Source organism: Hesperophylax consimilis, chromosome 21 (genome assembly GCF_061612785.1).
Source record: "Hesperophylax consimilis isolate HC1 chromosome 21, BYU_Hcon_1.0, whole genome shotgun sequence".
Lineage (NCBI taxonomy): Eukaryota > Metazoa > Arthropoda > Insecta > Trichoptera > Limnephilidae > Hesperophylax > Hesperophylax consimilis.
In genome coordinates this window covers 2,996,971-3,013,780 of record NC_142856.1, presented here as the reverse complement: position 1 = coordinate 3,013,780, position 16,810 = coordinate 2,996,971, and the positions used below count along the sequence as shown (strand labels likewise).

Below are 16,810 nucleotides of genomic sequence, written 5' to 3'. Positions count from 1 at the left end.
ATATGTCCATACCAACGGACACTTGCTTGGGATCTTTCAATTCAGATTCATACGCATTACATGATATGTCCATACCAACGGACACTTGCTTGGGATCTTTCAATTCAGATTCATACGCATTACATGATACGTGTCCATACCAACGGACACTTGCTTGGGATCATTCAATTCAGATTCATACGCATTACATGATACGTGTCCATACCAACGGACACTTGCTTGGGATCTTTCAATTCAGATTCATACGCATTACATGATATGTCCATACCAACGGACACTTGCTTGGGATCTTTCAATTCAGATTCATACGCATTACATGATATGTCCATACCAACGGACACTTGCTTGGGATCTTTCAATTCAGATTCATACGCATTACATATATGTATTTTTAGAGATCATCACATCTATCTAATGTAAAGATAGTGATATTATATTCCTAAGTTTGCAAGAGCTCTGCTCCCGAGTGTGTGATTTGAAGATATATATATGAAAATATGATTTAAGTGTTGATAATACTGTCTTACACCCACTTCAATAAATGCCTAAACAATTACAATGCCCTCTAGTGATAGATACATATGTGTCTTTGTTATCAATATGTTACAGTGATATCTTATGGTACGTATACATTTGTGAACAAAGCAACTGCAAGCGGCGTTTCGCGCCATGTGCGGTTGCTTCGTTCCTTTCCCATAAGTTGAGGTTCAGCTAGGCAGTTTGGCTCGCGTATGTATACATGACATTAAGGAAGTTTTGTTTTTTGTCCTTTAACCCTCAGGAGCCGGATCCCTGCAATTGCAGTGTTGAAGAATTGTGCCCACGCACGTTACGAAGCACTGCAATTGCAGTGTCGACCTAATACCTAGATTTTGCCTTTGGATATTACTTCTACAGCGTTTCTTAAACACACAATCAAAATGTTACTTTATCAAGTATGGTATTGTCTTCATGTTGGCCTTAACAAAAATGTATTTTTATTTATTGAATGTTCTTGCAGACTCCTACAGGTTAAAAACTGAAATTAAAAAGTGACTTAATTTATGCCGTGGTTTTTCAACACAAGAAGTCTTTTCCCCGGTCCCTCTGAAAAACCTTATAAGAAGTTCACTGTAATTCTTAAATTCAATTTTAAAATATGACTGCTGTGTTATATTAGTTCTTATACATTACTAGCTGTACCCTTCCACAGCAATGTGTGTGCTCAGTCTGTCTGTGCAGATAGAGAAACAATGGCGCGTTTTTACCTTTCACAGATGACATCAATATAAAATAGGTATCTAAAAACACACACACGTATTCGAATGCAACGTCAAAATTTAAAAACAATAAGTGAAGACCTTTCGGAGATTTAAGACTTTGAACAAACAAACATTTATATTACATATATACATATAAGAACTTACGTTTGAACAAGATCGGTGGCCATCTTTTGTGTAGGCATTTATATAGGAAGGTGTTTATACTATCTTAGGCACATGGCACGACTAACAGATGTACAGAGAAACTCGCTTAAGAAGTTTGGTTTTTTCGGTCCTTTGAAGATTGAATTTGAAAAATGGAACGATTTATCCCGCGCGTAAGGTTTTCCCACTTAAGAAGTTTATTCCCGTCCCTTGAAAACTTCTTAAGAGTTTCACTGTAATTCCAATATCATTGGATAAAGTCGTAGGTTAGGAAAGAATAACAGAGGTGAGCCACGGATTAAATGAACTGACAACCTCTAAAAAGAGCTGCTGGCTTTGGACGGGTAACTGTGTATGTCCAAATATAGATGCCAGAGAACTCATTAAAAATAAAAGACTGTTGTTGAATTCGGTAGACATCTCGGAGATTAGCTTTAGTCATAAGTTTCTATATTATGTAGAAAGTAGTGAGTTATCGAGTCGTAAATTCAGTGTGACGATGTTAATATTATCTATAATACTAATAAGAATGTGTTTTGGCTACATTTTGGATCAGGCAACAAAGCGTAAATTAAAGAGTTACTTATTAAAATATCCCATTTACAACAAAATAAATGCATTGCACTGATCTTGTATAAAATTACTGTATTCTTTAAATATAACACCTAGTTTTGTATTTTTTCAAGGAACCTTATTTTATAGAGTAATTTTTTGTCTAATATTTTTTAACGATACATTTATATAGAAAATGTAATTCTGGCAACCAATTGTAAACCAAAATTTCTACTGCGTCAATCAATACTGGTTACCAGAATTTCCACCGCGAGAATACTGACATAAGCAGCTTTTCATATTTACACGTAATATCTAACAATTTGTTACTAATATTTTTATACCAATTATTATTGCAAATATTATTAACTTTGAGATTTGTCTTGTTTTAATATTATAAACCATCTACATCTGGCATATATTATAATTTAATTACAGTAACACAACACAATCCATTTTCTGAAAAAATATTTAGGAATCTGTTGCAGTCGATTGCATAATCAAGTCTAATAAAAATATGGTAAGTATAGAGACGCAAAAGCTATTTCGTAAATATATATTCATGGTATTATCTACCTCATGCATGTAAAATAGAGTAAATGAACACAAAAGCTCATTTTACAACGGTTAAAATAAGTACCACAAAGAAAACAATACTTAAAAATTAATTGTGTAAAAACCTAAATACATTCGATAAACTCCCATCTTTGATTTGTACATAAATACATGACAGTACATAAATAGTTCATTCATTATTTTGTAGAACTACAGTCAAACTCACATCAGAAGTTTTCACGCTTAGGTAATTTTATAAAAGTAGTTTTTTCGCCTCTTGCAGACAAAAATTAAAAACTTCTCGACCACTCGAGCGATAAATTTAGGTAGGTGATTTTTATAAATTTAACGATCTTTCAATTCTTTTTTATAATACCTAAAAATATGAGATAAACAAAACAGTGATGATAAACCTTTCAACCGAAGAGCAAATTTATCCATTTTCAATTTATTTGCAGGCACGGTCAACTTTGCCGTCTCCAAGCCCAAACCAATAAATGCTGTTGATTTTTAGCAAAAAAAACATTATTTCGGCTGATTCAAAATAGACAAGACAAAAAAGTTTGTGGCGAAACTCTTATTTCGTATCGACATATACATTTTCTAATACAGATTTTGAAAACGTAACATATTTGATCACAGCATTCGGAAATCCGAAATCAGAAAACGTCGCAGACAAATTTTTGCTAGTTTGTTCAATTTAATAAATGCTGTTGATTTTTATCACTCGGGAAGTTAAACAAAATTTATTGCATCAAAAAAGCGCTGTGCTGCGAAGGTGAAAAATTTTCAAAATTTATGTCGAAACCCGAAATGCTTTTTTTTTTATGTAAAAATAAACTTGTTATTTTGAACGGCTGATTCTAAACTTTGATGAAAGCCTATCGCCAAACCCTTTAACAAAAGAGAAAACGTTGAATATTTCTTTATGAAAAGGCTTGTGGGCCACGCGTTGCTTATCACCGGGGCAGACGGTCAAATTGTAGTTGAAATCATTAAACAGCTTCGTACCCAGAGATACTTACCAGCTACGAGACTGTGATGCAACCACAAGTCGCCTACCGATATGCTACTCTTTAAAACTGGTTTTCGTGCACGGCGCTACCCAAATTATACTGACTTTTAACATTTTTTCTCATGCTGCCGTGGAGTTATTACAATGTCAAGTGACTCTAGCTATGAAGACAATATCATTCTTATTTGTATCTTTATTGTAAGCATAAAACACAATCTAAAAGAACATTTTGGGTGTACTATTCATCATCGCCAAGGAATTCATCTCAATCCACTCCTTCTCCGCCAAATCCTTTATGTATTCCGATAAATTGTAGTTATAGAAACAGTTATTAATAGTGAATTTCCAACATCCAGAACAAACTTAACATTCAAATCATGCTTAGACACCATTAAGTCATAGAATAGCACTGTCAGTAGAGAGCAACTGACGATAAACCCGTAGTCAACGCATTGTGCGTGAACACTAGAAAAGAGTATGGCAGATATTCACGCGCGAATCATAAGTTACGTTCAAAAAACTCCGATTAGCTATTAAGTAATAAGAATTCATATTAATATCTGGACACGTGATATTAATTAAATCTTATGGCCGAATCGAAAACCGAACACCCGCAAATCTTCATCGCTCGAGTGGCTAATTTAACCCATTTACGTAATATAACATTTTTCCCCATTGTAAAGTAAATGATGTAAGTCCCTTGAAAAACCTTACAAACTAAATGCTAAATTTTACGGCTTCCAAGGGTCACATATTATTCAATACAGTGAAATCTACAGAAGTTCCCCACACAGAAGTTTTCATGCTTAAGTTTTTTTTCCATTCCCTCGGAAAAGCTTTCACTGAGAGTTTCACTGTAGTATACAAAACCAAGTCTTCCTTCTTACCAGCAGTCAGTTTAATCAATACACATCCACATAAATAATTCAACATAATAAAATCCATATTATTTTTACAGTGATAATTCAAGTCATCTAGAGAACATTGCAAACTAGGAATAGACATTCGACTCTAAACAACTTAACAAAAGCATGTACAGTAATACCCCCAGCATGTACAGTAATAAGTGATGAGTTCTATAAATCTTTAAGTAAGTCGAATTTAATACTATTTAGCAACGGTCAACCAATTAATATTATGTAGTGCCATTTACCCAAGATGTGAGATATCTTAGATTATAGATAGAAGTGGTCATCCCAGATGGCACCTGTAGCGGTAATGTAATTAATAAACTGCTGGTAATACAGAGATATGTAAATACCATTCCATCTCAAGGTGGAGAGCTCAGAATTAACAATTGTTTCTCCTGCCAGACCATGTCCTCTCCAATTATAATGTGCCAGTGGAAGAATTGAAACGTAGCTTGAAATAGCTTGGGAAGTGTTTGGTGACCAGATCTGAATAGCCAGGTACTTCCCCACCTTCCTCTTACCCTCCCCACTACTTTCAGCCTCACAGTATACCCCAATCGGGGATGCCATAGTCTTACTTGCGACTCTTGTGCGGTATTCACATAAAAAAATAACAAGTCTACAGCGTTTTGTTAATTCTGGAGTTTCATTCGGAAGTAGTACGATCAGATTCTGGGAGTTAAAACACACGAAGCTTGGGTATTAGATGTTTCAAATAGAATAGAGTGTAAAATGTGACGCAGCAGTTTTCACAACTCGGGGTGTTACTGAATGGCAATATTAATAAATCAACTCCTAAAACAAGTTGTTCATCCCGATTTACAGCACCGTGGATTTGGCCATCTCCATTTCACAATAAAGAAATATTCGTCACAATCCTTCTTCACAATACATAATGATAATAATAAACAGTTTGAATGTCGCCCGTAAAGGTATTCCCCGTGAAACCAGTAAACTTCACACACATAACACGTGAATTAAACGAAAGGGATAATTTTACAATCACAAAGATTCATTTATCTTTTTGAACATATCTTTAAAACAGCAGTGATAAAATGGATTAGTTTAAAAGAACTATAATAATAAATAAACTCAGGAGCGTCGTGATGTTTTTATCCAAATTTATACAAACAATCAATCATTGACGCAAGGGAATTGTCGTACAATGAAACCACTTTAACTGTGCATCACATATAGTCTCCATTTGCGTAAAACTGACTGAAATACGATTCACGCGGTGATGAATTGCCGTTTACGTAATTCATATTATTTTATTCCAAGAAGAGTTGACGTAACTTAATACAAGCTATGTTCAGAATTATGACGTATTAACAGTAATTAAGTTCACAATGTCCACCTTCTACTTTTATTGGGATAGTTACATCCGTGAAATGTCAAAAACAACACTAGTCGAAGTCAAATATATCTGGAATATCTGGTTGAAGGGCATCGTAACTGACAAGTCAAAACCAAAAGGGCCAGTTCATGTAATTCTTCTGGTAGGTGGGGGCGGACCTCTTGGGATATTCTCGTAGTCAGTACTGCCCCTGTGCGCACGGCACCACGCTGTCGGAGTCGATAGTGGCAATGGTGCCAACGGTGCTAATGGAGCCAGGGGTGCCAGCGGTAATGCCGGCCATAACATCACTGTCGTTGGTAGCGGGGGGTGCCGATGGGGTCGGCGCGGCCAACTGTCAGTCTATGGTGATGCTGTTGGCTGAGTGGTGCGAGGCGAGACGCGGCCTCTTGGCTTGCTGCAGGGACTGGCTCTGGTCATCGTCGAGGAGAATACCAGGTTTACAGTTGTACGTGTATTCCGGCAGCCACTTTTCTAGTTGCTGATCGAAGAATTCTTCAAGGCGTTTGGCATCTTTGTAGACTACGGAGTCAGGCTACAAAACAAAAACAAAGATAAGTATAAGCTGTTGTTCCACAAGAAAAAAAAGAGTGCTGAAACTTCAGATGGCCGGGCGATAAAACTAGGTACACCGCGCAACAAATCAGGGGGCCTACTCTGTATCTTAAGAAACTTTCCCGTCGCCAGTTTAGCCAAGTCACAAACCCGTTATTTATTTATTTATTAATTTATGCCCGGCAGGGCTTTTACATGTTATTTTCTTGTTTTTTACAAAGAACACAACAAATCAAAAATAAAACAAAGTCAAAGTAAAATCACAAAACAAAATCAAAAAGGAAATAGAATACATAATAAAACACAACCTCTTAAACAAAAATAATGTCAAAAACGAAATAAAATGAAGCTACTTAGTTTCTGTAGTTAAATTATATTGTATTTTCGTAGAAAGCAATCACTTTGTGGTTTAACATTTTAATGAAATAAAAACAATATTTTTTGTTTAAAACACGAATTTTTATTAATTTTAAGACCGACCGGTTTCGCTACACTCGAGCATCATCAGGGTACAAAATTAAACTAATCAATAATACAAAATGTGTCATTATATATACATACAGAGGGAGATAGAAAGTAAAACCAAAATGAAACAACAATATATTAAAAGAAAAAAAATTAGTGTATGTAATGACACATTTTGTATTATTGATTAGTTTAATTTTGTACCCTGACGATGCTCGAGTGTAGCGAAACCGGTCGGTCTTAAAATTAATAAAAATTCGTGGTTTTAAACAAAAAATATTGTTTTTATTTCATTAAATTATATTGTATTTGATATTCTTTTTTCCAAAATAAATTGGGTAATGACTTGTTTATATGTGGTGAATGATGTGTTGAATATATCAACAACATCTTTATAGTCATTACCCAAATTTTGTATACGGCGAATGGGAGTATAGAATTGAGATTCTGTGTTGGAGTTATCACAATAGAACGGTAGATAATGCCTCAATGTTGGTTTGCGAGGTATATGTAAGGAAATCAAGTATAATAGTTCAGGGCTGTCAATTATTGAATTTATGATTTTATATAAACATTTTAGGTCATTAACTATTCTACGTTCAGATAATTTTAATAAATTAAGCTGACATAGTAGATAATCATAGTTGACGCATTCCCTTGTAATACCCATTCTGAAATTAATAAATCTTAAGAATTTTTTTTGAATTCTTTCTATCGTGAGTGAATGACTAGCGTAACTAGGTGCCCACACTGTCGAGTTGTACTCAATTTGACTTCTAACCAATGACACATACAAATGTTTATATGTTTGAATATTTTTAAATTGGCTGCAAATTCTTATAACAAAACCCAACATTTTCAAACCTTTATTTGAAGTAATTTCAATATGATTTATAAAATTCAGTTTTTGGTCAAAGTTTACACCTAAATCATTCACCTCAGTTACAGCGGTTAGAACTACATCATTGATGGAGTAATCATAAATAATTGGATTTTTTATTCTATGAAATCTCATAATTAGACATTTGTTTATATTTAGTTCTAGATAGTTCTCTTGGCACCAAACAAATAGTTTACGCAAGTTATTTGACAATGTTTGACAGTCGTTCATATTTCTTATAGCTTTGTATATTTTCATATCGTCCGCAAACATTGAAACTTCGACATCGTTGAATATAGTGAGCACATCGTTCACAAATATCAAAAATAAAATTGGTCCCAAAAGTGACCCTTGGGGGACACCGCTGGTAGCTTTAAATTTATAAGAAATAAAACCATCAATTTTAACGGCCAATTGCCTGTTACTTAAATAACTGTTAAACCACATGTATAGATACCCTGCTATTCCTAATTTATGAAGCTTTTTTAACAACAGATCGTGATTAACCTTGTCAAATGCTTTGCTGAAATCAGTATAGACTGAATCAACTTGTAACTTCTTAGACATGGATTCTGATATATAGTTTTGGTAAATTAAGAGATTGGACAAAGTAGACTTTCCTGAAGTAAAACCATGCTGGTTAGGAGAAATTACTGGCTTGATACAATGAATGATTTTATTTAAAAGAAGTTTTTTAAACATTTTTGGAATAGTTGATAAAAGGCAGATCGGTCTATAATTGCTCACCTCATTTTTTAAATATCGGGGTGAGGAAGCTGTATTTCAATTTTTCAGGAAAGTGTCCTGTTATAACCCTTCCCTTACGGTGTTCAAAAATTCCTCGTCCTGCGGTGCTATACACTCGGTAAATATTTATGTATTGTAATTACTTACACAATACCTAAATGTATTGCGGAGAAATACCTAAAAGTTGAACTCTGTATTTAGTATATTTACAGAGATATTTTATTAATTAGAGACGATGTTCACTTAGTTGACAGCACCGGCAAGGAAAGGTTAAACTACAAAGTTACTGGTTTGCTAACCCGAAAGATACAGAGTAGGCCCCCAGGTCAGAGAATCATCCGCCCTGCGTGGCTCAATTTTGACATTTTAAATTTATCTCGACTCCAAAAGCTCTTTAACCCGAAAAAAATGGGAAATTTAAAAAAAATGGTCAGATCGGAATATTTTTTTTTTTTTGGATTCGCTATGTTGCAGATTTAATAGTATCTGGACACCGTGTATAAAAGCACCCATTTATCTAAGTTGCCAATGGTCCAGCCTTAATGAAAAGACAGCCCAGGTAACAGGAGGACCATGGTCCTATTCTCCCGAGAGCCAACGGTAATAATGATAAAGTGTTTGCAAGGTTTGATGATTATCAACTCACGGGGTTGTAGAGATACGCGTTGGCGAACATGAGGCGGCAGTCGGCCACCAGCTGAGAGACGTGCGTGTATTGGGCGGGGTTGGCGGGCTGCAGCTTCAGGCGGATGGTGTCCAGCGCCATCGGCCGCCGGATCTTACTGTGGTAGTCGGTGTTCTGAAATTACAACCAACATTCATTATATTCATCTACATATACATAAGACCCGTGGGCACGTTTGTGGCACGTTCCAGAGTGGAAGATACTCTATAATTATTGATGATGTTTAACACAGAAAGTTTTTTTTTTTTTTTTCGAAAATTCAGTTTTATGTATGAAGATTTTCAGGAAATTCACATTTGTGTCATATATTCTCCTTACACTCTTTCTTAGCTCATTTGCTTTACGTGCCCAAACCATTTAAGCGTCCCTTTCTTAATCTTACTCATTACACTTACATCAGCCTTGTATTCTTTGCGGATCTCCACATCTCCTCATCTCACACGATCGTACATGGTTTTACCACACATACACCTCAGGGATCTGATTTCTACAGCATTCAGTCTATGTATGGACTGTCTATGAAAAAATGCTTAATTAAATATATGCTGTTACTGCAAGGGTCTCCTCTCCAATGGAGACTTTCAAAGTGCGCCTCAGAGAGCAAATCTTCATTTAATTTCTTTGGCTGGTCTGGGGCTTAGAAGTCGAAAGATCTTAATAGAATTTTTTGTATTTCATTGGCATTCACTATGTAACAATTTCTAGACATTTTTTGTTTTTAATGAGTTTTTATTATTCACAATGTACATTTGTTACGTATAATTTTTTTATAAAATTAGCGACCGGTTTCGACACATCCGTGTCATTAACTAGCTATTTTAAAACTAAATTTTTAAGTGCAGAAATATGGGGTTTTATTTAGTTTGGTTCTTTGGTGGGAGGGATTTGAGGGAGGGGGAGGGGGTTTTTTTTCAATTCAATTCAATTTATTCCTTTAAAAAAATTACAAAATTACATTTTATTTCGTTTTTAAGTATATTTGTGGAGATTGCAACAATAACATTTGGCTGTCATCAGTTGTTTTGTTTTGCTCTATCTAAAATTAATTTTTTACCATTCTTTTTTGTTTTCTGGCAAAAAAAAAGTGTAGTGTGTTGTGCCTTGAGGTTTCTTCTCCCTCCTGATCTTCCAGGAGTCACTTTTCGCTGCTGATTTCCAGATATTTATAAACTTTTTTACTTCTGTCATTTTTCATACAATTATTGTAGTTGTTTACTGTTGTGAATAATGGAGGAAGATTTCCCTCCTGGACCCCCTACAAAGCCCCCAGATCCCTCTCCAGACCCCCCAGACGGGGAAAATGTAGAAATTTCTGACAGTGATTCTGTCATCTTGACTTCTACCAAAAAAAGGAAATTTACTCCTTCTTCCCCAATAAAACTTGACTTGCCTTCGACTTCACTGTCCCCACCAGCACTTTCTCAACTTCCTCCAACAAACTTTTATTCTCCTCATTCCCGTGGCCCATTCATAGCATACGCCCAAAAAACTGAGCAAGGAAAAACTATCCACCCTCTTGAATTTGGCAAATTCCTATCAAATAGCAAGAATCTTTCAATCAAACCTGGAGGTGTAAAAGCCGAGGGTCGCTTCCGAATCTCCGTCGAATTCCTCTCAGGGTCAGCTGCCAACAGTTTCATCAAAAATATCTTCATTTCATCTAATTCAAAGTTCAAGGCATATATCCCTACTTTCAATGTCACTCGCATGGGCCTGGTCAGAGGTATCTCGACCGATCTGTCCATCGAAGAAATTCTGTCTTCACTTTCAACCCCCCAACATATTGGCAATCCCATAAAAGCCAGGAGGCTAAATTACAAGGACTCCTCTGAGGGTATAATTACCTGGAAGCCCTCCCAATCTGTTGTTATCACCTTTGAAGGTCAATCTCTTCCCTCCCATATATATTTATTCTTCAACTCATTACCAGTTGAAATGTATACTTATCCCACCACTCAATGTTTCAATTGCTGCCGTTTTGGTCATACCAAAGCTGCATGCAGATCTCAACCCAGATGTTTTAAATGTGGAGAAAACCACGCAGCTGACCAATGTCCTTCTTCCTCCTCACCTAAATGTTTTAACTGCTCAGGCTCACATACAGCTATCAACACTTCTTGCCCAGAACAATCTCGCCAAAAAAATATAAAAATTTCTATGGCCTCCCAGAACTTGTCTTTTCTGCAGGCTTCTAAATTATTCCCGCCTGTCAAAAAATCATTTGCTGAGGCTTTATCCAGCAACTCCTCATCCAACCCTCTTCCCTCCACTACAACAACTTCTTCTCGTTCAACTAAATTCACATACAAAAACGCTATCTCTAAACCGGCTCCTGGATACGATCAGCAACAACACAACTCACTGCTCTTAAATCCCAATGGTTCACCTCTTTCAAATGCCACAAATGGGTGTGCAAATAATTATAATCCGTCCTCAATGAACTCTCTTAAACTTTCTGAAAAACTCTCCCAAGACAATTCTTCATTTATCCAAACTCTTATTATGCTTCTAATTGACCTTATTTCTTCTCAAACTAATCTACCGTCCAACGCTGCTACTATTATTTCCACATTAAAATCATTTATTCAAAATGGCTCTTCAGGATGTCAGAATACTTCAGTGGAATAGCCGAAGTGCTATTTCTAACAAATCTGATCTCCTTAACCTATTAAATTCCAACTTTATTTCTTTGGCTGCTATCTCGGAGACTTGGTTTACTCCATCCACCCACTTTAATGTGGGAGGGTATTCCTGTCTCCGCGACGATCGCCCGGAAGGTTCGGGCGGCGGTGCTGCCCTTTTTATTAAAAAATCCATATCATTTTCCCCAATAAATAATATCAAACCCCCCAATGCTGACTTCCAAATGGTTGCAGCTAAAATAAAGGACACATCCTTTATTTCAGTCTATCTTCCCCCAACAGCCCACTTCAATAAACAAACTTGGTTGCAAATTGTAAGTCAACTAAGCCCTCCTTTCTTTATATTAGGCGATTTTAATGCCCATTCCCCCGTCTGGGGTTCTGCTTTCTCCGACCGAGATGGTCGAAGTGTGATGGATTTCCTAGATCAATCCAACCTTTTCCTTTTGAATGACGGATCTCCTACTAGGATCTCACGCCCCAGCACAAACCCCAGTGCAGTGGATCTCTCGATATGTTCTACTAGTCTGGCTTCTCTCTCCTCGTGGGTGGTGTCCCCCGACCCTTGCTCCAGTGATCATTTCCCGATCATCATTACTTATCAAACTTCTTTCCAATCGGACAAGTCTCATATTTCGACAAAGATTAAAACGAAACACACCAAATGGGATGAATTTAACTCTCATATGGACAAGTTCCTACTAAATTCACCCGCCACCGATATATTTTCCGTCAAAGATGATTATAATAACTTCAAATCAATGCTCATAACTGCAATAAATAAATCAAATCCTCCCCCTAAAACTAAATCTCTCAAAAAACTCCCTCCAACTCCCTGGTGGGATGAGGAATGTTCCAAAGTAGTAAGAATTCGGAAAGCTAAATCTCTTTCCTATCGTTACAATATGACTATGGAGAACTATCTTATATACAAAAACGCTGAATCCAATGCCAAAAGGGTATTGAGGTCAAAAAAAAGATCCGGATGGTACAACTTTTGCAGTTCAGTATCTCCGAACACTCCAATTTCGGAAGTTTGGTCTATGATCCGAAGATTTCGATCCTCCTTCAGTTCACCATCTCCTCGAGCGTCCCATTCTAAATGGATAGATGAATTCTTGGACAAAATTGCCCCCCCTTCTGTTCCTAATTTAGATGAAATAACGCCCATCTATAATACTCCCATGTCTAATCATTGGCTAGACTCTCCATTCACCTTAATTGAGCTAAAAAATTGTTTATCAACAGTCATTGACTCATCTCCAGGCAGAGATGGTATACCTTACAGCATAATCAAAAATAGTAATGATAATGTTCTAAACCACTTCTTAAGCATCTTAAATAAAATCTTCCAGACTGGTATAATGCCTGATGACTGGAGTTCTCAAATAATCATCCCTATTTTAAAAACAAACAAATCTCCAAATTTTGGATCCAACTACAGGCCAATCGCTCTTTCATCCACCCTCAGTAAACTTTATGAAAAATTAATTAAAAACCGATTAGAATTTTTTGTCGAGAGTAAACAGCTTCTCTCTCCATCTCAATTTGGATTTAGGAAAAAAAAATCCACTCAGGATAACCTTGCCATCATCAGCACTGATATTAATTTATCAATTTCTAAACAGGAAGTTTGTCTTGCCGTCTTTATAGATATAGAAGGCGCCTTTGACAATGTTTCCATCCCAATCCTGAAAAAAAAACTTCTAGGCCTTGGCCTTCCCCCCATGTTTGTCCAATCTATTATTAATCTATTTCTAGATAGAAAAATTTTCATTGAACTTCCAGATATTTCTCCTCAAAGTAGGTCTATTTGGAAGGGTTTACCACAAGGCGATGTATTGTCCCCCTTACTGTATAATATATACACATATGATATGCATGTCACTATTCCCCCACAAATAAAAATTATCGAGTTCGCAGATGACATAGCTTTCTTCTTATCATCCAAAATCATCCCTCTTGCCGTCAAATATCTTAACGAAGCCATGAATGCCCTTTGCACATGGCTCACGTTACATGGTCTTGAACTTTCAATCCAAAAGACTCAGTGTGTCACCTTCTCAAACCGCCATAAAAACCCCCCCGTTCAAATTTTATTTAAAAATTCTCCAATCTCCAACGCTTCTGAAGTAAAATTTTTGGGAGTAACATTTGATAGGAAACTTAAATGGTCTTCCCATATTAATAATTTAGTTACTAAATGCGAAAAAAATTTAAATATCATCAGATCATTATCTGGCGTTTGGTGGGGAGCTCACCCTACTTGCATTAAGTTGCTTTACAATGCACTTATTCGAAGCCATCTCGACTATGCCTGCCCACTTTTTAGTACCGCCTCAAAAAATGTACTTAATAAATTAGACAAAATTCAATCTAAATCTTTGCGAATAATAACTGGAGCGATGCAATCGTCACCCATCAATTCCCTTCAAGTAGAATGTTCTGATCCTCCTCTTTATTTAAGGCGTCAACTATTTGCTGACAAATTTGTTCTTAAATGTTTAAATTCTAAATGTCATCAGGTTATCCCCAGCCTCTCGTTGTTCATTGACTCAAACCATTCATCTACAATCAGAGCTTCAACTAAACCTATTCCTGACATCTGTAAAAATTTTAAGTCTCTCTCAGAGCTCCACATCATCCAAAATGATCTACTTCCCTTATACAAACTAAAATATAGTCACGTCACCCTATCCCCAACAATATTAGAAGGGATCGGAATCTTTAAAAGTCATTCCAATCTCCCGGCCCGAACTGTCAATAATATGTTCAATGACATTATTTTATCTAAATGGCCCAACTTTTCTCTTTTATTTACTGATGGATCCAAATCTCCCGACTCTCCTAACTGTGGTATAGGTATTAACGTTTACCACAATAATTCTAATGATAGAATATTTCATTCAATTTCAAATCAATTTTCAATATTTTCAGCTGAGTGCATTGCAATAATAGAATCTCTCAAATATATAATCAAAAATAATTTTGAACATTCCCTCGTTCTCTCTGACTCTCTCAGTTCCCTCCAAAAACTTAAATCCAGTCCTCTTCTTCATCCTGATGATCATTTTGTATGCCTTATTCGAGAGATGATAGCATCCATTCAAAGCTCTGGTAAATCTGTAACTCTGATTTGGATTCCTGGACATGTTGGTATCATGGGTAATGATATTGCGGATGCCTTGGCAAAACAAGGAGCGTCCAACCCTGTTGTTACCCTCGTAAACCACATTCCCTTATCTGACATTTTTTCCATCATCAAAGAAAGATCCCGCAATGTTTGGTCAGAGTATTGGCACATTGCTAGTCAATCCAAGGGAGCCTGCTATGCCTCAATACAAAGGACTATACCATCAAAACCGTGGTTTCAGCAATTCCCTCATTTTTCCAAAAAAGAAATTTCTTCACTCATTCGAATGAGGATCGGACATTGTTCCGTTCCTTCCCATCTTTTTAAAATTCACGTCCTTGACTCCCCAGATTGTACATTCTGTGGTCTAGAAGTGGGAACTTTAGATCACATATTTTTTGGTTGTCCCTCTCTAAACAAATATCCTCTCTTCTATCAAGCCTTAACTAAAATTGCCTCCCCTCCATTCAACATTTCATCTCTTTTAAGTCTGAACTCGACTCCAATTTTCATTATAATTTTAAAATTTGCCTATTTAAATAAAATTAATATTTAAATTCAACTTTCAATACACCTTTCTCAATAATTTTAAATGATGGCCAAGAACACCCTTGAAGGGTGAAAGCCAGAAATAATGGAAAAAAAAAAAAAGTATATTTGTAAAATGGTATTACATAATAGTTAGCGGTGTATAAACTATACCAGCATCAATAAAGCTTGCCTTTTAAAGGCAGCTTCACCGATGCTAAATATGTCGATATCCGAATTAATTCTGTTCAACAGCAAGACTGCTCTCCCCACCGGCATGACCATTGGCAAGTTGGTCCTGCAGGCCGGGAGATGGCACAGTCTATGCTGTCGGTGACGGAGATAACCATCAGGAACATAGAGACTAATACTCTCCATGATAGTCGGATTTTAAAACCATCCACGAATCAGTTTGAAGAAGTGTGAAACAATATGCACATCTCTTCTGACCCGTAGATGGTTTATACCGAGAATGCCCAAGAGAAAGTCAGTAGGATAGAGCCACGGGTAGTAGCCATACTCCCTCAGGTAGAGGAATCTCAGAAATTTTGGTTGAGAGGGAAACGGAGGGAGGAGTCAACATAACGGGGAACATTGTCAATAGAGGTGATTTGCAAGGTGCTATTATTTTATTTACTATATTAATGCTTGAATTAATTTTTTTGTTGATTTCTAATGTTTCTAATGCGCACAAATTAAAATATTTATTAATGTTAGAATGTTTAAACTTAGTTTTATCCCGGTTGAAGCTATGGCCTGTCTCTATCAAATGATTAGCGAACTCGGAGAAATTATTATTTTTTAAACATAGTTCGTGTTCCCTAATTCTGGTTTTGAAATTTCTTGTAGTCATACCTACATACTGCGAGTTACAATCATTACACTCTAAAGTGTATATCCCATTTTTATCTAATTTATTTGAAACATCCTTGTTATTAATTAAGTTTTTTATTTTAGAATTAGTGTAAAAAGCTGTCGAAATATTAACTGGTAACAAGCGGGATATTTTTAAGGATAAGTCGCCTGTATAAAGAAGTTTTTTATATATTAGATTTTTACTAGATTGAGTGTTATTGTCTCCACTATAAATGTACTTTTTAGAAAATATTTTGGTTTGTTTCTTATTAACTAAACGATTAATTATGTCAGGTTTATATCCGTTGTTTAGAGCTATTTGTTTTATAATGTTAATTTCATTATTGAAATTCTCCATATTTAAAGGGACATTAATGGCTCGATGTATCATTGAGTTGAAGGAGGCGAGTTTATGGGACAAAGGATGAATTGAAGTAGAAGGTATAACACAGTCAGTGTGTGTAGGTTTTCTATAGATGTTAAAAACACACTTATTATTATCTAAGCTGATGTTTAAGTCTAAA

General features: G+C 35.9%; 1 protein-coding gene across 1 annotated transcript in view; it reads right to left on the bottom strand.

The window, feature by feature from the left end:
• Window positions 1-278: 278 nt before the first annotated feature.
• LOC149413519 (E3 ubiquitin-protein ligase TRIM33-like) overlaps window positions 279-16,810 on the bottom strand; it is an 88,968-nt gene continuing 72,436 nt past the window's right edge. Inside the window, exons 18-19 of the mRNA XM_089644387.1 lie at window positions 9,090-9,242; window positions 279-6,331 (exon numbers count right to left, since the gene is read on the bottom strand). Coding sequence (XP_089500513.1) covers window positions 6,134-6,331; window positions 9,090-9,242 — 351 coding nt within the window. The 3' untranslated portion in view covers window positions 279-6,133. The remainder of the gene's footprint in view (window positions 6,332-9,089; window positions 9,243-16,810) is intronic.